The sequence below is a fragment of the Lagopus leucura genome, unplaced genomic scaffold (assembly GCF_019238085.1).
Source record: "Lagopus leucura isolate 7727_CA_CO unplaced genomic scaffold, USGS_WTPT01 63723-0_obj-0_obj, whole genome shotgun sequence".
Lineage (NCBI taxonomy): Eukaryota > Metazoa > Chordata > Aves > Galliformes > Phasianidae > Lagopus > Lagopus leucura.
The window spans coordinates 1-13935 of record NW_024963790.1 but is presented as its reverse complement, the minus strand read 5'-3'; the positions used below and the strand labels follow the sequence as shown (position 1 = coordinate 13935).

General features: G+C 54.0%; 1 protein-coding gene and 1 long non-coding RNA gene across 4 annotated transcripts; both read left to right on the top strand.

Moving 5' to 3' along the window:
- Positions 1-201: 201 nt before the first annotated feature.
- On the top strand, positions 202-12159 carry LOC122191354 (fizzy-related protein homolog). 3 transcript variants are annotated; one of them, XM_042891608.1, is made up of 14 exons: positions 202-293; positions 4637-4778; positions 5705-5830; positions 6047-6110; positions 6521-6648; positions 7084-7166; positions 7568-7751; positions 7919-7984; positions 8437-8539; positions 9106-9290; positions 10136-10369; positions 10464-10568; positions 11208-11300; positions 11936-12159. In XM_042891608.1, the coding sequence occupies exons 2-14, from the start codon at positions 4710-4712 to the stop codon at positions 11975-11977; spliced, it is 1482 nt and encodes a 493-aa protein (XP_042747542.1). In that variant the 5' UTR covers positions 202-293; positions 4637-4709; the 3' UTR covers positions 11978-12159. The 3 variants fall into 3 exon arrangements, with proteins under 3 accessions (XP_042747542.1, XP_042747541.1, XP_042747543.1); XM_042891607.1 differs by having other exon boundaries at positions 4634-4778; XM_042891609.1 differs by lacking the exon at positions 202-293 and adding an exon at positions 563-687.
- Positions 12160-12184: 25 nt separating this feature from the next.
- LOC122191353 lies at positions 12185-13833 on the top strand. The gene is made up of 2 exons (XR_006182375.1): positions 12185-12492; positions 13177-13833. It is a non-coding gene; the product is annotated as an uncharacterized LOC122191353 (long non-coding RNA).
- The last annotated feature ends 102 nt before the right edge of the window (positions 13834-13935 follow it).

Sequence of the window (13935 nt, the reverse complement as noted above, 5' to 3'; positions counted from 1 at the left end):
CTTTAGCTTCCGTTTATTAGTGCTCGTTGTAAACGCAGCCCGGCGGAGGAACAATGAGTAACGGGGCGGGCGCGCTCCCGGCCGAGGCCCCGCGGATCGGAGCAGGCCGCGCCGTTGTCATAACAACGCCCGCTGGTACTTCCTGTATTTATTCGAATAGGCGGACGGGCCTCCCGTCGTGCCCCGCGCGGAGGGGCGGGACTTCCGGCCGGCAGCGGCCGCCATATTGCGGGAGCGCTGGGGCCGGCACTGGTGACGGGCGGAGGCGGAGCGGGACCGGACCCGGTGGGCAGGTAGGCGGGTGGGCCTGCCGGCCGGGCCTGGGGCTGCCTTCACGGTTCTGGGGGGCTGGGTCCGAGCGGGTGGGACCCCAAGGCTGACCGGCCGGCCGTTTCCCTGGAGATGTGCGCCCTGGCGGGGCGGGCTGTGGAGGGGCTGGGCCTGGCGGGGTGGAGCCGGGCCGGGCGGGGCTGCCCCGCGTCGTGCCCCGCGCTCTGAGGGCCCTTGGGCCTTGTAACAAGCTGTGCCCTTCCTCTGTGGCCCAAACGTGGGGCCGAGCTTCAGTGGGAGAGCTGAGAAATCATCTTGTGGCTCCTCTGCTGCCACAGAGCTGTGTGGGGCTGCAGACCGTTGGCGGTTTGAGCCTCTGCTTGCAGAATTCTGCTCTCTCCTCACCGTGCTCATCAGGTAACGGGCAGCACATCTGTCCCCTGGTCAGCATCTGTCTGAGCTGCCCAAGGTGCGTCCCTCGTGTAGCTGCCCTCTGCTGCCTTGTTGGGAAGGCTTGGCCAGTCCTGGAAAGCAGCTCTGCTGCTGTGAGGCAGCTTCCTCAATCGTATCACGGTGGTGAATGGCAGCTGAGCTTGTGGTGTGCGCTCTGGTGAGAGAGCGAGGAAGCAGGGACAGAAACTGTGGTCAGGAGCTGCGTGTGTACGTGCAGCAAAAGCTGGGGCTGTGCTGCTGGTGCTCTGACAGCTTTTAGTGGTCTGAAGGAACTGAGCAATGCTTTGTGCCCTCTGTTATTATTTTTTAATGGCTTGATGCTTTCCAAAAGGGAAATAGTTTATACGTTGGGTGAATTACAGGGTTGAGGTCTTAAAAGCATCTCCTGTGTGTGGGAAGAGGGGGAGGCAGCTGTCAGAGCAGAGTCATCCATCAGAGATGCCATGGGCTTTATTGCTCAGATGGATTTCCTGTGATTTATAGCTCTCCTGAAGGCATAGTGCTCATTTTCTTGTGAAGTGCTCACTCTTATTGAGTTAGGGTGTTTAATGATGGTGCCTGGTGTTCTGTGCCCAAGGTTTTCTGTTCCCCTGCTGGCAACAACACTTCATAATAAAGACTGATCTTTTTTATTACCATTATTTCATGCAGAAGCAGAATATTCTGGGGCTGTCGACTGAAGTCACTGCATTTTCTGAATCCTTTGGCTTCATTTTAGTGAATTAACCAGGGGGCAGTGCTGCATTTCCAGTAGCTTAGAAGCACTTTGAATTGCGTGTCTTCAGTGGGGCTCGTGGACAGAGTTGCTGGTAAATTTTTAATCTTGGCTTTTAGAGCAGTGACTCACAATAAGGCTTTCGGTAAAGCAGAGCTTTTATCTGGAGCTGGGTGCTCTTAACAGCTGCTTATAACTTTGTTGTGAGGCATAAGGGGAGATAAGCAGGTGAATGCGCTTCGCGAGGTTTTGTTTTCATTTAGAAATGAAACCGAATGACCGGAGTTAAGAGCTGTGGGGGAAAACAAGCTGCAGGCTGCCTGTGGGTTATAAGTGCTGCACATGGGAGGTTACGGGGCCTTGAGGAGGCACAGTGCTTTCCCTCCGTTCCCAGGGTGTGACAGCAGGGCAGAGCACGCAAACTGCTTTAAAAAAGCCCTGAAGGGTTCTGTGAAGTGCTGTGAATGGACGCGGGGAGCTTGCTGTCTTGCTTCCTCCAGTTCTGTTGTCTCGGACGCTTGGCGTGGATGAACTCCATCCTCAGTGCAGCACCTGATCCCCAAATCCTAAGAGGCGCTGCCAGCAGCTCGGCTGGGAGGTGAATGCAGGGCTGTGGTGGCACAGAGGAGCCGTGTGAGTTTTGGTCACGGATCGGGCGATGGCCTCCAGGCCGTTGGCATTTTGGGAGAGGGGGCATCTGAAGGCAGAGCCCTGCAGCGTTGATGCGTCCTTGTGCGACCACCAGAGCCAGCTCCTGTACAGCATGCAGCACCACACAGGGGATGTTTCTTTCCCCTCTGCCTGTGCACAGGGCAGGAGCTGCTTCCTTGCATGTGCAGCAGCAGAGGGAGGCGACAGAACCTGGTGGGTGCTGGGCCAAACCTGATCCATACTGCAGCCCTCGGCGCTTCATGGAGCCAGGAAAGGAAGAGCTGCGCAAACGCTCTCAACACACCTTTGTTAATTATTGCATCTCTAAAACCAGAGAGCGTGGTGATGGTGGTGGTGTTGTTTTTCCTGTGGCCTCTGTTGTTTGTTTTGCCTTCGTCAGAGGTGAACCTGTTAGGAGCCTTCCTGCTAATGAGGTGCAGAACTTGACCCACAGGCGAGGGCTGACACAGCACTGACCCCGCAGCTCATTGCATCCCATCGCCCTCTGTGTTTCCCAGCCCGTGGCTTCCTGTGCTGCTGCAGACTTTGTACTGTTTTTGGTTTCCCTGGGAGCAGGCGTGGCTCTCTTCTTTATGAAGCGTTGTGGTGAAAAGGTGAAAGGAAGACAGAACTGCTGCCTGCAGGCAATAAAAAGGGGTTTAATGGTGATGCTGGTTGTTGTTTTTTCTTTTTGAGAGGTTCCCTGCTGTGTGTGTGATTGTCGTGGCTGCTTGCATCAACCCCGCTGCTGTCATCTGCAGTGAGATGTGTGTAGAATGAAAAACGTGATCTGGGAAGGGCGAGGAGCGAACCTGCAGCTTTCCTCAGTGAATAAAAGCTGGGAAGGAAACCTGGGAGCCCCTCGGCTGGGGATCTGGCTCTGCGTGCAGCAGTGAGGAGGGTTTGCTCTTCTCTCAGGCTGAGCTCTGCAATTCAGCTTTGGTGAGCTGCACGATTGAGGAGGTGAGCAGCTGGAAGTGCTTATCTTGGGAGCACAGTGCGGCAGATGCTGGCTTCCCTCCTTTCCTTCCAGGCGTGGAAAGAAGGAGGGTTTGGGAGAACATCTGTCCTACCAGTGGTGGTGATACCTGAGCATTGCTCACGTGAAGGAGGCAGTGAGAACAACACTTCTCAAAGGAAGTCATGCATCGAAGGGAATTTGGTGGGGTGAAAGTCCTTGGGGTTGTAAAAGCACGCCGAGGAGCCTGCTGGTGTGCTGTTTGTTGCTCTCAAAGGCTCCTTCAGAGGTGCCGCTGTCCCTTGGTTTCCTGCAGGTGTTTCCTGGCACCTGCAGCTCCATGCTGTTCTGTGAGGCTCTTTGCTCCTCACGTTTCATCCAGGGCTCTGCCCCGAGTGCTTCAGGTGAGCACTGCTGTGCTGTGCTGGTCAGAGCCCCTCTGCCACGTCTTTAGGGCCAAAAGCAGACACAGAGCCTTCAGGTGGGTGCAGGGAGCTGATGTGGGGCTCTGTGAGGTCTCAGAGCACTGATGGGTGTGCAGTGTGTTGCACAGCATCAAATGTTTGTCACCTCAGGACTGAACTGCAGGCTGGGCTCTGCTCTGCCAGGAGGGGGTGGTGTAAAAAGGCACAGATAGCACACAGCTTGGTGTGGATCTGCAGCACCTCCAGCTTTGGCTCTGCAATGAACCCCAAGGCTGAATGCAGGCAGGTGGCAAAAATATTATAGCTACACCTTGCAGCGCTTTGCTTTTCAAATCCAGCTTGAATTGAGCCAGCTAGAAGTGGGCATTTCTGGAACGTGGGCACCCTGGAGCTGGTGGCAGCGAGCACACAGCAGGCTGGGGCTGTCTGCAGGATGCATGGACTTGCACAGGCTCTGGGGAGGCAGGAATAGCGTGGCTTCCTCCTAGGACAGACCTCGTCTTCTTGGTGTGCTGTTGAATTTCCCTGCCACCCTTGAGGGTGAGGTTTGGGGTTAGAATCCATATTTGTACAGCCTGGAGCTGCTGTGTGTGAAGCTCTCTGAGCCCACGCCTTGGGTTTCCAGAGCTCAGAGCAGCACATTGCTGTGTGGTGGGATCGTGTCTGTATCTGCATCACAGAGCTGAGCCATTTGGAGAAGAAACTTCCCGTGTGTGGCACCTCCTGACGGATCGTGCACCTCATGTGGGTTCTGCACACTGCTGTTCTCTTGTTCACGGTGTAAAAAATGCATTTGGTTGGAAAGCCTTGGTTTGAGAGGTCTTGCTGGCTTGAAAGATGGATGTGGAAGATATGTAGTGAGAAACGAGCTGAAAACGAGGAGGGACGTGGGATGTGATGAGGGATTTTAATACTGTGTATTTCTGACTCCATCGTTGGAAAATGCCAAAGGCTTGCGAGGGGTTTTTGGCTGTGATGCCATCCCTGGTGGCTGGCTTTGTTTGGTGGAAGCTGATCACTGCTCAGCCTGGTGGCTGCCTCTGAAAAGAACGTATGGGAGAAACGTGGGAAGTGGCAAAGCAGAGGCTGGGGGCTCAGTCCTCAGCTTCTGAGTGAGGAGTCGTAATATTTGGGGGGCGTTTTCTTCCCTGTGTGTTGCAGCAGACTAATTACTGATTGGACTTCATGAGCAGAGAGCCCTGAGACTGCTGCACTCCCCAGCCCTGTTCCTTCCAGCATGGACCAGGATTATGAGAGACGGCTCCTGCGCCAAATCAACATACAGAATGAGAACACCATGCCCTGTGTGAGTACCAGTGTCTGCACCCACTGGCCTCTGCCTGGGTGTGAAGCTCTGCTCTGTGTTTCCTTCCTGTGGAGCTTTGGGAGACGTGGGGACCCATCTGTTGTTGGGCTGTCAGCAGGTGTGAGTTCCTGATTAGGAGGAGCCCAGTAACGGTGCTTTGACACAGACGAGCTCAGTTTGGGTTGCAGAAATGGATTAAGGTGTGCTGATGTAGCGTGATGATGCCTTTCACAAATGGTCTCAGTTGCATGCAGAGTGCAAATATTGGGGGCTAACAGACAGAACAGCCTTAGGACTGGAGGCCAAAGTAGCCCAAGAGGGCACTAGAGAGCAGGGGAAGGCAGCATCAGCGCTTCTCAGTCCCTGAGCAAATCCTTCTGGAGACATTTCCAGGCATGAAGGGAGCAGCGCCAACTTAACAAGGGCAAATGATGCCCGACCTTCCTGGGAGCCTTCTGCAACAGCACAGTTTCACTTGCTGGAGGAGAGGGGGGAGTAAAAGTCACTTATGCTGAGTTCAGCAAGGCTGCTGGTAGTCTCCCTCACCTCTGCCGTAGCAGAAATGAAGGGTGGGCGGTCTGGGGTGGAGGTGGTGCAGCCTCCCCAGGTCTGTGGGGAAGGTGCTGAGGTACCTGGGACGGAGCTGCAGGCAGAGGGAGCTTGACAGGCTGGAGGAGTGAGTTGGGGGACCTCTCCAACATCAGTTATTGTACCAAAGCTGTGCCCACAGGTGAGGTACCTGCAGCTCACACAGCAGGCTCCTTGCCCTGCTGCGGCCTCTCCAGCAGCTCCGTTTTGGGGATAAGCAGGTGCCTCACCCTTCTAGTTAGGCATATTTAGCTTGGATGTGACCTCTGTGATGTCTTTCAGACCCTTTGCTGAGATCAGTGCTTGTGTTCCTTCATCTCTCTCGTTCTTTAATTCAGGTAGCAGAGATGAGAAGGACCCTGACGCCTTCCAATTCTCCAATGTCATCTCCCAGTAAACACGGAGACAGGTTCATTCCTTCGAGAGCAGGGGCCAACTGGAGCATCAACTTCCACAGAATAAATGTAAGCTCTGTTCCCCTCTCAAAACCTTTGAATAAGGAAGGTGGGCCTCGTTTTGTCCAGAGCTGCTGTGTGGATCATTTGCAGCACGGCCTCATACCTTCTTTTGAAGAGTTGCTCTGAATGTGCATCTTCTACCCCACAGTGGCAGCCTGCTGTCTGCTGGCTATTCTACACCCAGAGGTTTCTGTAGGGTGATTGCATGCTTTCCCCTTTCAGGAAAATGAAAAATCACCAAGTCAGAACAGAAAAGCAAAGGATGCTACATCAGACAATGGTAAAGGTGAGACCTTCTCTCTATCGCCGGCAGCCACAGCTGCAGCTTTTATATCCATTTGGTGCCAAGCTCAGGAGCCAGGTGAATGCTGGCACTCAGGTGCTCGTGCCTGAAGCCATGCTGGTGTCCTAAAACATGCATCTTGAAATGGGAGTGAATGGCAGGTCAGCTCAGCAGGCCACTGATGGGCATCTGGGAAGCAAGGGCACGTTTGTGTTCTGTGATTTATTGTCACAAAGCACTTTTCTGAGGGAGAGGAAGGAGTTCACTACTAGCTGTAATTCCTGGGAATTAATAACTGGGAATCCCAGGCTTATTAAGGAGCCCTGTGAGAGTACAGGCTGTGGGCCTGTTGGTCTCTGCTGAGCTTCTGTGGCTCCAAAACGCCCTGCCTCACCTCCTGTTTGGGTTCACAGATGGCCTTGCTTATTCTGCCCTGCTGAAGAACGAGCTCCTGGGAGCAGGGATTGAGAAAGTGCAGGACCCACAGACAGAGGACAGGAGGTTGCAGCCTTCCACTCCGGAGAAGAAATCTCTCTTCACTGTAAGTTGGTTGCATTCAGATGAAGGGAGGCTGTAAGTCTGTGAGGGGAGCAAGGCACACAGCTCTGTGAAGCTGCTGATGAAAGCAAGTTAGTACTGTGACTTATGTCAGATGCTGAGAACAAAATTTGTTTGCTTGTAAAGGCAGTACAAGCACCTGCAGTGAGCTGTGTGCTTCCTATTGCTGTACTGCCAAGGAAACTGAGTGGGACTGAAGGTTTTTTACCCGCTCCCAAACTGTAAGTGACCAAATCAAGGCCTCAGACTTCAGTGGAGGTTAACTTTGTGTGTGTGTACATCTGGAACACGGAGAACAGGGGGGAACTGAGGAGACTGAAAAACTGACAGTGGGTGTTGGAGGTTGCCAGGCACTTGTGCCTGTTCTGTGAGGGATCCTCTGACTCCTGGTGTGCTGAGCTGTGCTTCCTTCATGCAGTATTCCCTCAGCACCAAACGTTCCAGTCCAGACGATGGCAATGAGGTCTCACCGTATTCCTTGTCTCCTGTCAGCAACAAAAGGTATTACTGACTGTACACAAAGGAGGGAAGGGTTGGGTTTTCTAGGGTTGTTTTTTTTTTTTCTTTAAGGCAATTGAAATTGCCGCTTGGATTGGATTTGGAAGTCTGAGAAAGGCAATAAATATGGACAGGCAAGTTCTCTAGGGATCTGTGCAGGTGTCCAGCCTGCTTACATCTGCAGGATGTGTTGTCGGAGCAACCACAGCCAGCTCACCTTTTGCTACCGAGCTCCTTTGCAGAGGCAGAACCCAATTCCCTCTATTCTTATCTGCTGGAAGGAGTTTTACTGCCTCTTTCTGTTTCTGTAGAAATGTAGACTTGCTTTGGAGAGCAGCTGTGTCCATCTGTGCAGCCTGCTGTGGCGTGCAGCATCCTGTAGTTGTTTTTCTGTCTGTAAATAGTCAGAAGCTGCTCAGGTCGCCTCGAAAACCAACTCGGAAGATCTCCAAGATTCCTTTCAAAGTGTTGGATGCCCCAGAACTGCAGGATGATTTCTACCTGAACCTGGTGGACTGGTCCTCTCTGAACGTGCTCAGCGTTGGCCTCGGGACGTGTGTTTACCTATGGAGTGCTTGCACCAGCCAGGTAAAGGCAGAGTAGGAAACCCATTGCTGCAGGTGTCATCCAGGCACAGAGCTGTGGAAATGCACTGTGAGCAGCCCGGTGTCTGCAGTGCTCTGTCCCAAGCCACTCCCTCATCAGAGCAGCACCTGCTGGTGTGTCTTCAAACTAATGGTGCCTTATTTTGCCAGGTGACCCGGCTGTGTGATCTCTCTGTGGAAGGAGACTCTGTGACATCTGTGGGCTGGTCAGAACGGGTCAGTATGACACAACCTGTAACATCAACTGAAAGTTAAATGCTATCGCTGGAGCTGGGTGGCCCTTCCTCACCAGTTTTAGCTGCTTTGGTTTATTTTTCTGTATTGCCCTGAATTCCCTGTGTGCTGTAAGTTAAATCTGTCTCTGCTAAATGAGGGGGTAAAGAGAGAAACCTCTTGGATTTTGTGGCTTTTGAGGTATTCAATAAGAGAGATGGGAGGGAGAAAGAGCCAGGTCACTTTTCTAGCTCTCCACAATGAAGTGCTACAACAAATATGTTCCATCCTGGCTACGTGGCTCTCTCCAGCAGGGAGAAGATGGAAGATAGAAGAGCTCTGGATGCTTTCCGTCTCATGGGATTTATCCTGAGGCTTTTCCTGAGCATATAGCTTTTTGTGTTACATCTGTCTATGCTTATAGCTTTACTGATGGTGGTTTTCTGTTTGTCCAGGGGACTCTGGTAGCTGTTGGCACTCACAAGGGCTTTGTACAGATCTGGGATGCGGCTGCAGGAAAAAAGCTCTCCATGCTGGAGGGACACACGGCCAGAGTTGGTAAGGAGGTGGGAGGTGGAAGATCCTGCATGTTTAGCTCCTGGATTTATTTTTTTTACTCTTCTCCTACCAGGGATCTGCTAGAAATAGCAGAGCTTCAAACAGCCCCACAACTGATATTTATGTCCTGCTGTGTCCTGAGCTGCCTTGAAAATGTTGCCACCTAGTAATTGTGGTGTTCTGATCTTGAGTGTGGTGGTGTTTGAGTGCTTCTTGCAGCAGGTGTTTCCTCCATGTCTGAGGCATTTCAGTTTGGTTACAACACTGCTTTTCGTTGCCACCTGCTTCCGCTTTCAGCCCTGCAGGCAGCAGCTTCACACTGAGATTTCCAGTTCTGTGCATTTCAGGGACTGTTTTGTTGTTGTTGTTGTTTTTGTTGTTGTTTTTATCAGAGGCATTGAATCTGAATGCTGAACGATTTGGGGCTGTGAGATCCCTGCTGAGTTCAGCCTTTGTGCTTTACTGCCTTGTGAGATGGGGTTGGTCTCTCATAGCTCTGGTAGCTGTGCTCTGCCTGCAGGGCCCCCAAAACGCCCTCTCACACCTCTTGCCTCCCTCTCTCGCAGGTGCCCTGGCATGGAACGCAGACCAGCTGTCTTCTGGGAGCAGAGACCGAATGATCCTCCAGAGGGACATCAGGACCCCCCCCCTGCAGTCGGAGCGGCGGCTCCAGGGCCACAGGCAGGAGGTGTGCGGGCTCAAATGGTCCACAGACCACCAGCTCCTGGCATCTGGGGGGAATGACAACAAGGTACGGCGCTCAGTGCTGCTCACGTGAGGCTCAGCATTTCTCCATCCTCACCGAGAGCTGTCAGCCCCCCCCTTTCTTTCAGCTGCAGTGTGGAGGGGCTCTTATTTCAATTGCTGGGCTGTGTCCAGCTGTAAATCACGCTAAGCTTCTCCTCAGTCCTCTCTCTCTAATAATATTAAAGAGGCAAATTTAATTTTGCTCCTGTGTTTGGCTAATTAAATCCATAGCTTGACTCGGTTTTGAGTTCAGTGAGGCTAAGCTGTGCTTCCTGACTTGGTTTAGGTAGCGTACAGTGAATAATGTTCATGCATGCAGAAGGAAACAGAGCTTAGGAGCTGTGTAAGTTCTGATACCTACAGCACAGAGCTGTGTCTCACTGAGTGCCATATGGAGGAAGCATCTGTTCCAAAGCAGCAGCATTCGGAGCCCTTTGGAGCGGGTTGCTAGGTAGTGACTGTAGCCAGTGCGACAGCATGGTTGTACCGAGCTCCTTGTCAGGGTGTCTGCAGACGAATTTGAGCTGTGTTTTTAGCTGTGTGTTGGAACAGTGCGGCCCCACAGACAAAAGGTTTTGAGGTGTTGTTCAGAGATGCCGGATCTTTGGCTTCATGAGCTTAACCTGAGTGCTTCTGTGGGCCGGTGGCTTCTCAGCTGGGCTCAGTGCCCGAGTGAGACGGGGGTCAGGGCTGAGAGAGCCGGGCTGGCTGTGCTTGGGCGGAGCTGTGGGAAGCCATCACATTTCCCAGCCGCCCTCATCAATCCCAGAGCAGCTCTCGTGCTCTGTGGGTGTTGCGGACGCGCGACTGTGGTGCGGCTGTGCTCACATCTCCTCTCCTCTCCTCCAGCTCCTCGTGTGGAACCATTCCAGCCTGAGCCCCGTGCAGCAATACACAGAGCACCTGGCTGCAGTGAAAGCCATCGCCTGGTCTCCACACCAGCACGGCCTCCTCGCCTCCGGCGGCGGCACCGCTGACCGCTGCATCCGCTTCTGGAACACGCTGACAGGGCAGCCCCTGCAGTGCATCGACACCGGCTCCCAGGTGTGCAACCTGGCCTGGTCGAAGCACGCCAACGAGTTGGTGAGTCCTGTGTGCCGCCCTCGCTGCTGACCTGCCTCGGGGTAGGAAGCGCCACGTCCCTTTCCCTCTCTTCCCTTTCCCTCTCTCCTTCCAGGTGAGCACCCACGGCTACTCGCAGAACCAGATTCTGGTCTGGAAATACCCCTCCCTCACTCAAGTGGCCAAGCTGACGGGGCACTCGTACAGAGTCCTGTACCTGGTAAGCAGTGGCTGTGTTTCCAGAGCAGCTGCTGGACGTGTGCTGAGATGAGCGCTGCCAGCTGCCTCTGCTCGTGGTGGAGATGTGTGAGCGCAGCCCTGCAGGTGATGAGAAAAGCTCTGCCTGCTTTCCTTGCCTGCAAGGGATGCTTTGATTTACTGCTATGGAAATGTGAGGCTTTATTAATGAACAGCAAAGCTTGCCAGAGCTCTTCAGAGGGAAGCACAGGATCTCTCCTCATTCCCATAAGGCACGGTCACTGTTTGTTGGTAACTGCAAGCAGGGAATGACACGATGCCTTCAGCCTTCCTAATTCCATATCAAAGCACCTGGTGTAGGTAGGAGATCCGGGTGGATTAACTGCCTGCTTACCTTACATTGGGCTTTTGGCAGAGTGCTGGCAGGTGATAAATACTGCTGATAGTGTTTTGCGAGGTGGATTCCAACCCAGCTGACTAATGAGTGGCATTTACCAGCTCTGTCAGCTTCCTGCCTCAACACACGTTTGTAATGTGGGGAGGAATGGCCGCAGTTATAGCTGGCACGGGGAAGGCGAGTCGAATCTCATGCATTCCAGTCAAGGTTTGTTTTCAACCTCAAGGATGCGATCGGGGCTCAGGGCTGCTCTCTTGGCTGCAGGCGATGTCCCCAGACGGGGAGGCCATCGTGACAGGAGCTGGAGACGAAACCTTGCGCTTCTGGAACGTCTTCAGTAAAACTCGCTCCACGAAGGTAAGGGTGTGTGCAGCCGCAGCAGGAATTCCGGCTGTTTGCTCTCTTCTTCAGCCTCACCTCTGGGTCCTTTAACCTCACCCTGCGGATTGAGGGATGGTTGCAATTAAGAGTTAAACTAGGCTGCAATATAAAAGGCTTTGCAGTCATGAGACACAATAAAAGGCTGGCTGTGCACACGCAGGGCAGCGTGACAAGGCATCATTCTGCCAGCTGCCCTGGAACTGTGCTCACCTTGAGCCCACCGCCATCCATCACTGCTGCTGGGATGCGGTCAGCTGACGGTGTCCTCATATTTTATTATCCTTCAGCTCCTTGCTTAATTGCTGCAAGTGGTGACTGGGGGTAGCAGCAGTGTGCTGTGCCCACGTGTGGCGCAGAGAGCAGCGCTGAGGCCCCGAGGAGGGCTGTTGGTGTGGGGCTGTGGTGCAGCATTGCAGCACTGCACACCGATGTGGGAATGGCACGCTTGCCTGCCACGCTCCTTGTTATCAGTTGGGGGGTGGGGGAAGGAAAAAAACCACATGGGAATATTGGTGTTGGACTTTGAATGTGGTGCCCTGAGATGCCTTGGCAGCGTGGTGGTGGCGGTTGAAGCTCTGCAGTGCTCACTGCTGCTTTACCTTTTGTTGTAGGAGTCCGTATCCGTTCTGAACCTCTTCACCAGGATACGGTAAAACCCCCCCACGCTGCGGCCCAGGAGAGCCCAGCCTCACGCAGCAGGATGGAACCACTGCTTTGGTGTGCATGGGACCCCAGAGAGCAGCCGGGAGGGGAGGGAGCCCCGCTGGGCCTGGAGGACGGAGCCACAGGCACTGATTAAACAGTGCTTGTGAACGGCGCTGGGACAGCGTTTGGCTGGGGCTGGGGGGTGGGGGGTGGGAGGGAACTGCCCAAGGTTCATGGATTTGTCCTTTGTCGAAGGGGTGCGGGTGGAAGAGGTCAAAGCGGCGCCCTCCAACCCTTGTTTTTTCTTTTGTACTGGAGAAAACGTGTTTACATGGAGCACTGAGAGCGGACCAAGGCCATCCCAACTGCTGTGTTGTAAGCTCTTAGGAGAGACGAGAGTATCCTTGCCCCTGTGGGGCAATGCCCCGGCTGAGCCTTGGCCTCTCTGCTATCTAAAGGCACTCGTTAGAGCCTGGGATCCCCGTTGCACCAGAGAACCACTTGTTTCCTCCGAATGAAGCAGGTACCACAGTGCTGCTCCGTGAGGCTGCTGGGTTCTGGCCCGTTTACCAGCCGCTCCAAACGTAACATCTTTGAAGAGGCTTCACCTGGGAGGGCATGCGCTCAGAGCAGCTTCAAATGGCTGTGGTGTGCTTTAGGCCAGTCCTTTATTTAACAGAGAGGGGAAAGAAAACCAAACAAACACAAAACAACGAAACACTGGCTTTCAAAGCGAAGCGATGTGCAGGCGGAGCTCCCCGGCTGCGTGCTGGGTTGGTTCCTGAGGATGGCCTCCCGAGGACAAAAGCAGTTGCGATGAGCTTGAGAAACAAAACCACTCCTGTGGGGTCTGGTTGATTTCAGAGGGAGCCCGGCCTCTTGTGGCTGGAAGGAAGGGGGGAAAGGCCGCGCCGGGGTGAGAGGGAGGCTCTCTGTGCGAAGCCAGGCAGGATTTGGTGCCCTTTTGTGTTTTTTTTCCTTTCTGTTTTTTAATCTCCTCGTCGATGCCGGGGGACCTGTTGATTTTCTTTGGTGTTGAAGCTGTGTGGAAGAGAGTCTGTGTCTGCGCCCGGGGTGCTGAGTGCCGCGGGCTGTGCTGCAAAGCGCTCACGTGTTGCTTTTAATTTAAGGAGAAGCTGTTCTGCTTGCAGCAGCCTGTTCTGTCTCCCCGTGTCTGTGTGCCAACGCTGTGCCCTCCCTCCCGCAGCGCCTCTGCTGGCTGTTCCTCTGCTCGGGATTTCCCTGGCTGTGTACACAGACCTCGACCTGTTCTGTAGGCTGTAGGGGCAGCGCTTCTGTGGCTGCACGGCTGTGAGCCGCCGCCTCCAGCAGCCCCTCCTGTATCACTGCGGTGTTGTTCTACAAACCCATGTTGGCACAACCGCCCGGTTCTGGCAGCAGGAGCACAGCACTCGGTTCGGGCTCGCTCTGAAGGCCTCCCGATGCATCTTCCTTGATTATTTTTTTTGGCACTGTTAAACGTGGTGGTGGAGCACTGAGTGGATTTGATGGGCACAGATCCCACCCTTGGCTGCTTGGGTGTGGGGTGGGGGCTCAGCTGTTGTGTGGGAGCTGAGGGGGGCAGGGGGCGAGTGGGGCTGCGTGCGGGGCTGCGTGCCTTCCTGCTGCCCCTACGGAGCAGGGAAAAGAGGAAAGCCTTCATCTGTATTGTCTGTGAGCAGGGGGCAGCCCGGAGTCTGTGTGACAGTCTGTGACCGTGTGGCGTTGTTAGATATACAGCATCGTGTGGTGGGGAGGGGGGAAAGAAGAAGAAGAAAAAAAAAGAGGAACAGAAACAAGTATTGAGTTGTAACTTTTCCATGTAAAGCGTTCTAACTGGCATTAAACTAGTTGTGAATTGACACTGCTCGGCTCTTCTCACCTCGGCGTCCGGGGGGCACCCCGAGCTCCGTGTGGCCGGTGCCGTTTGGTGCCGTTTGGTGCCGTTTGGTGCCGTTTGGTGCCG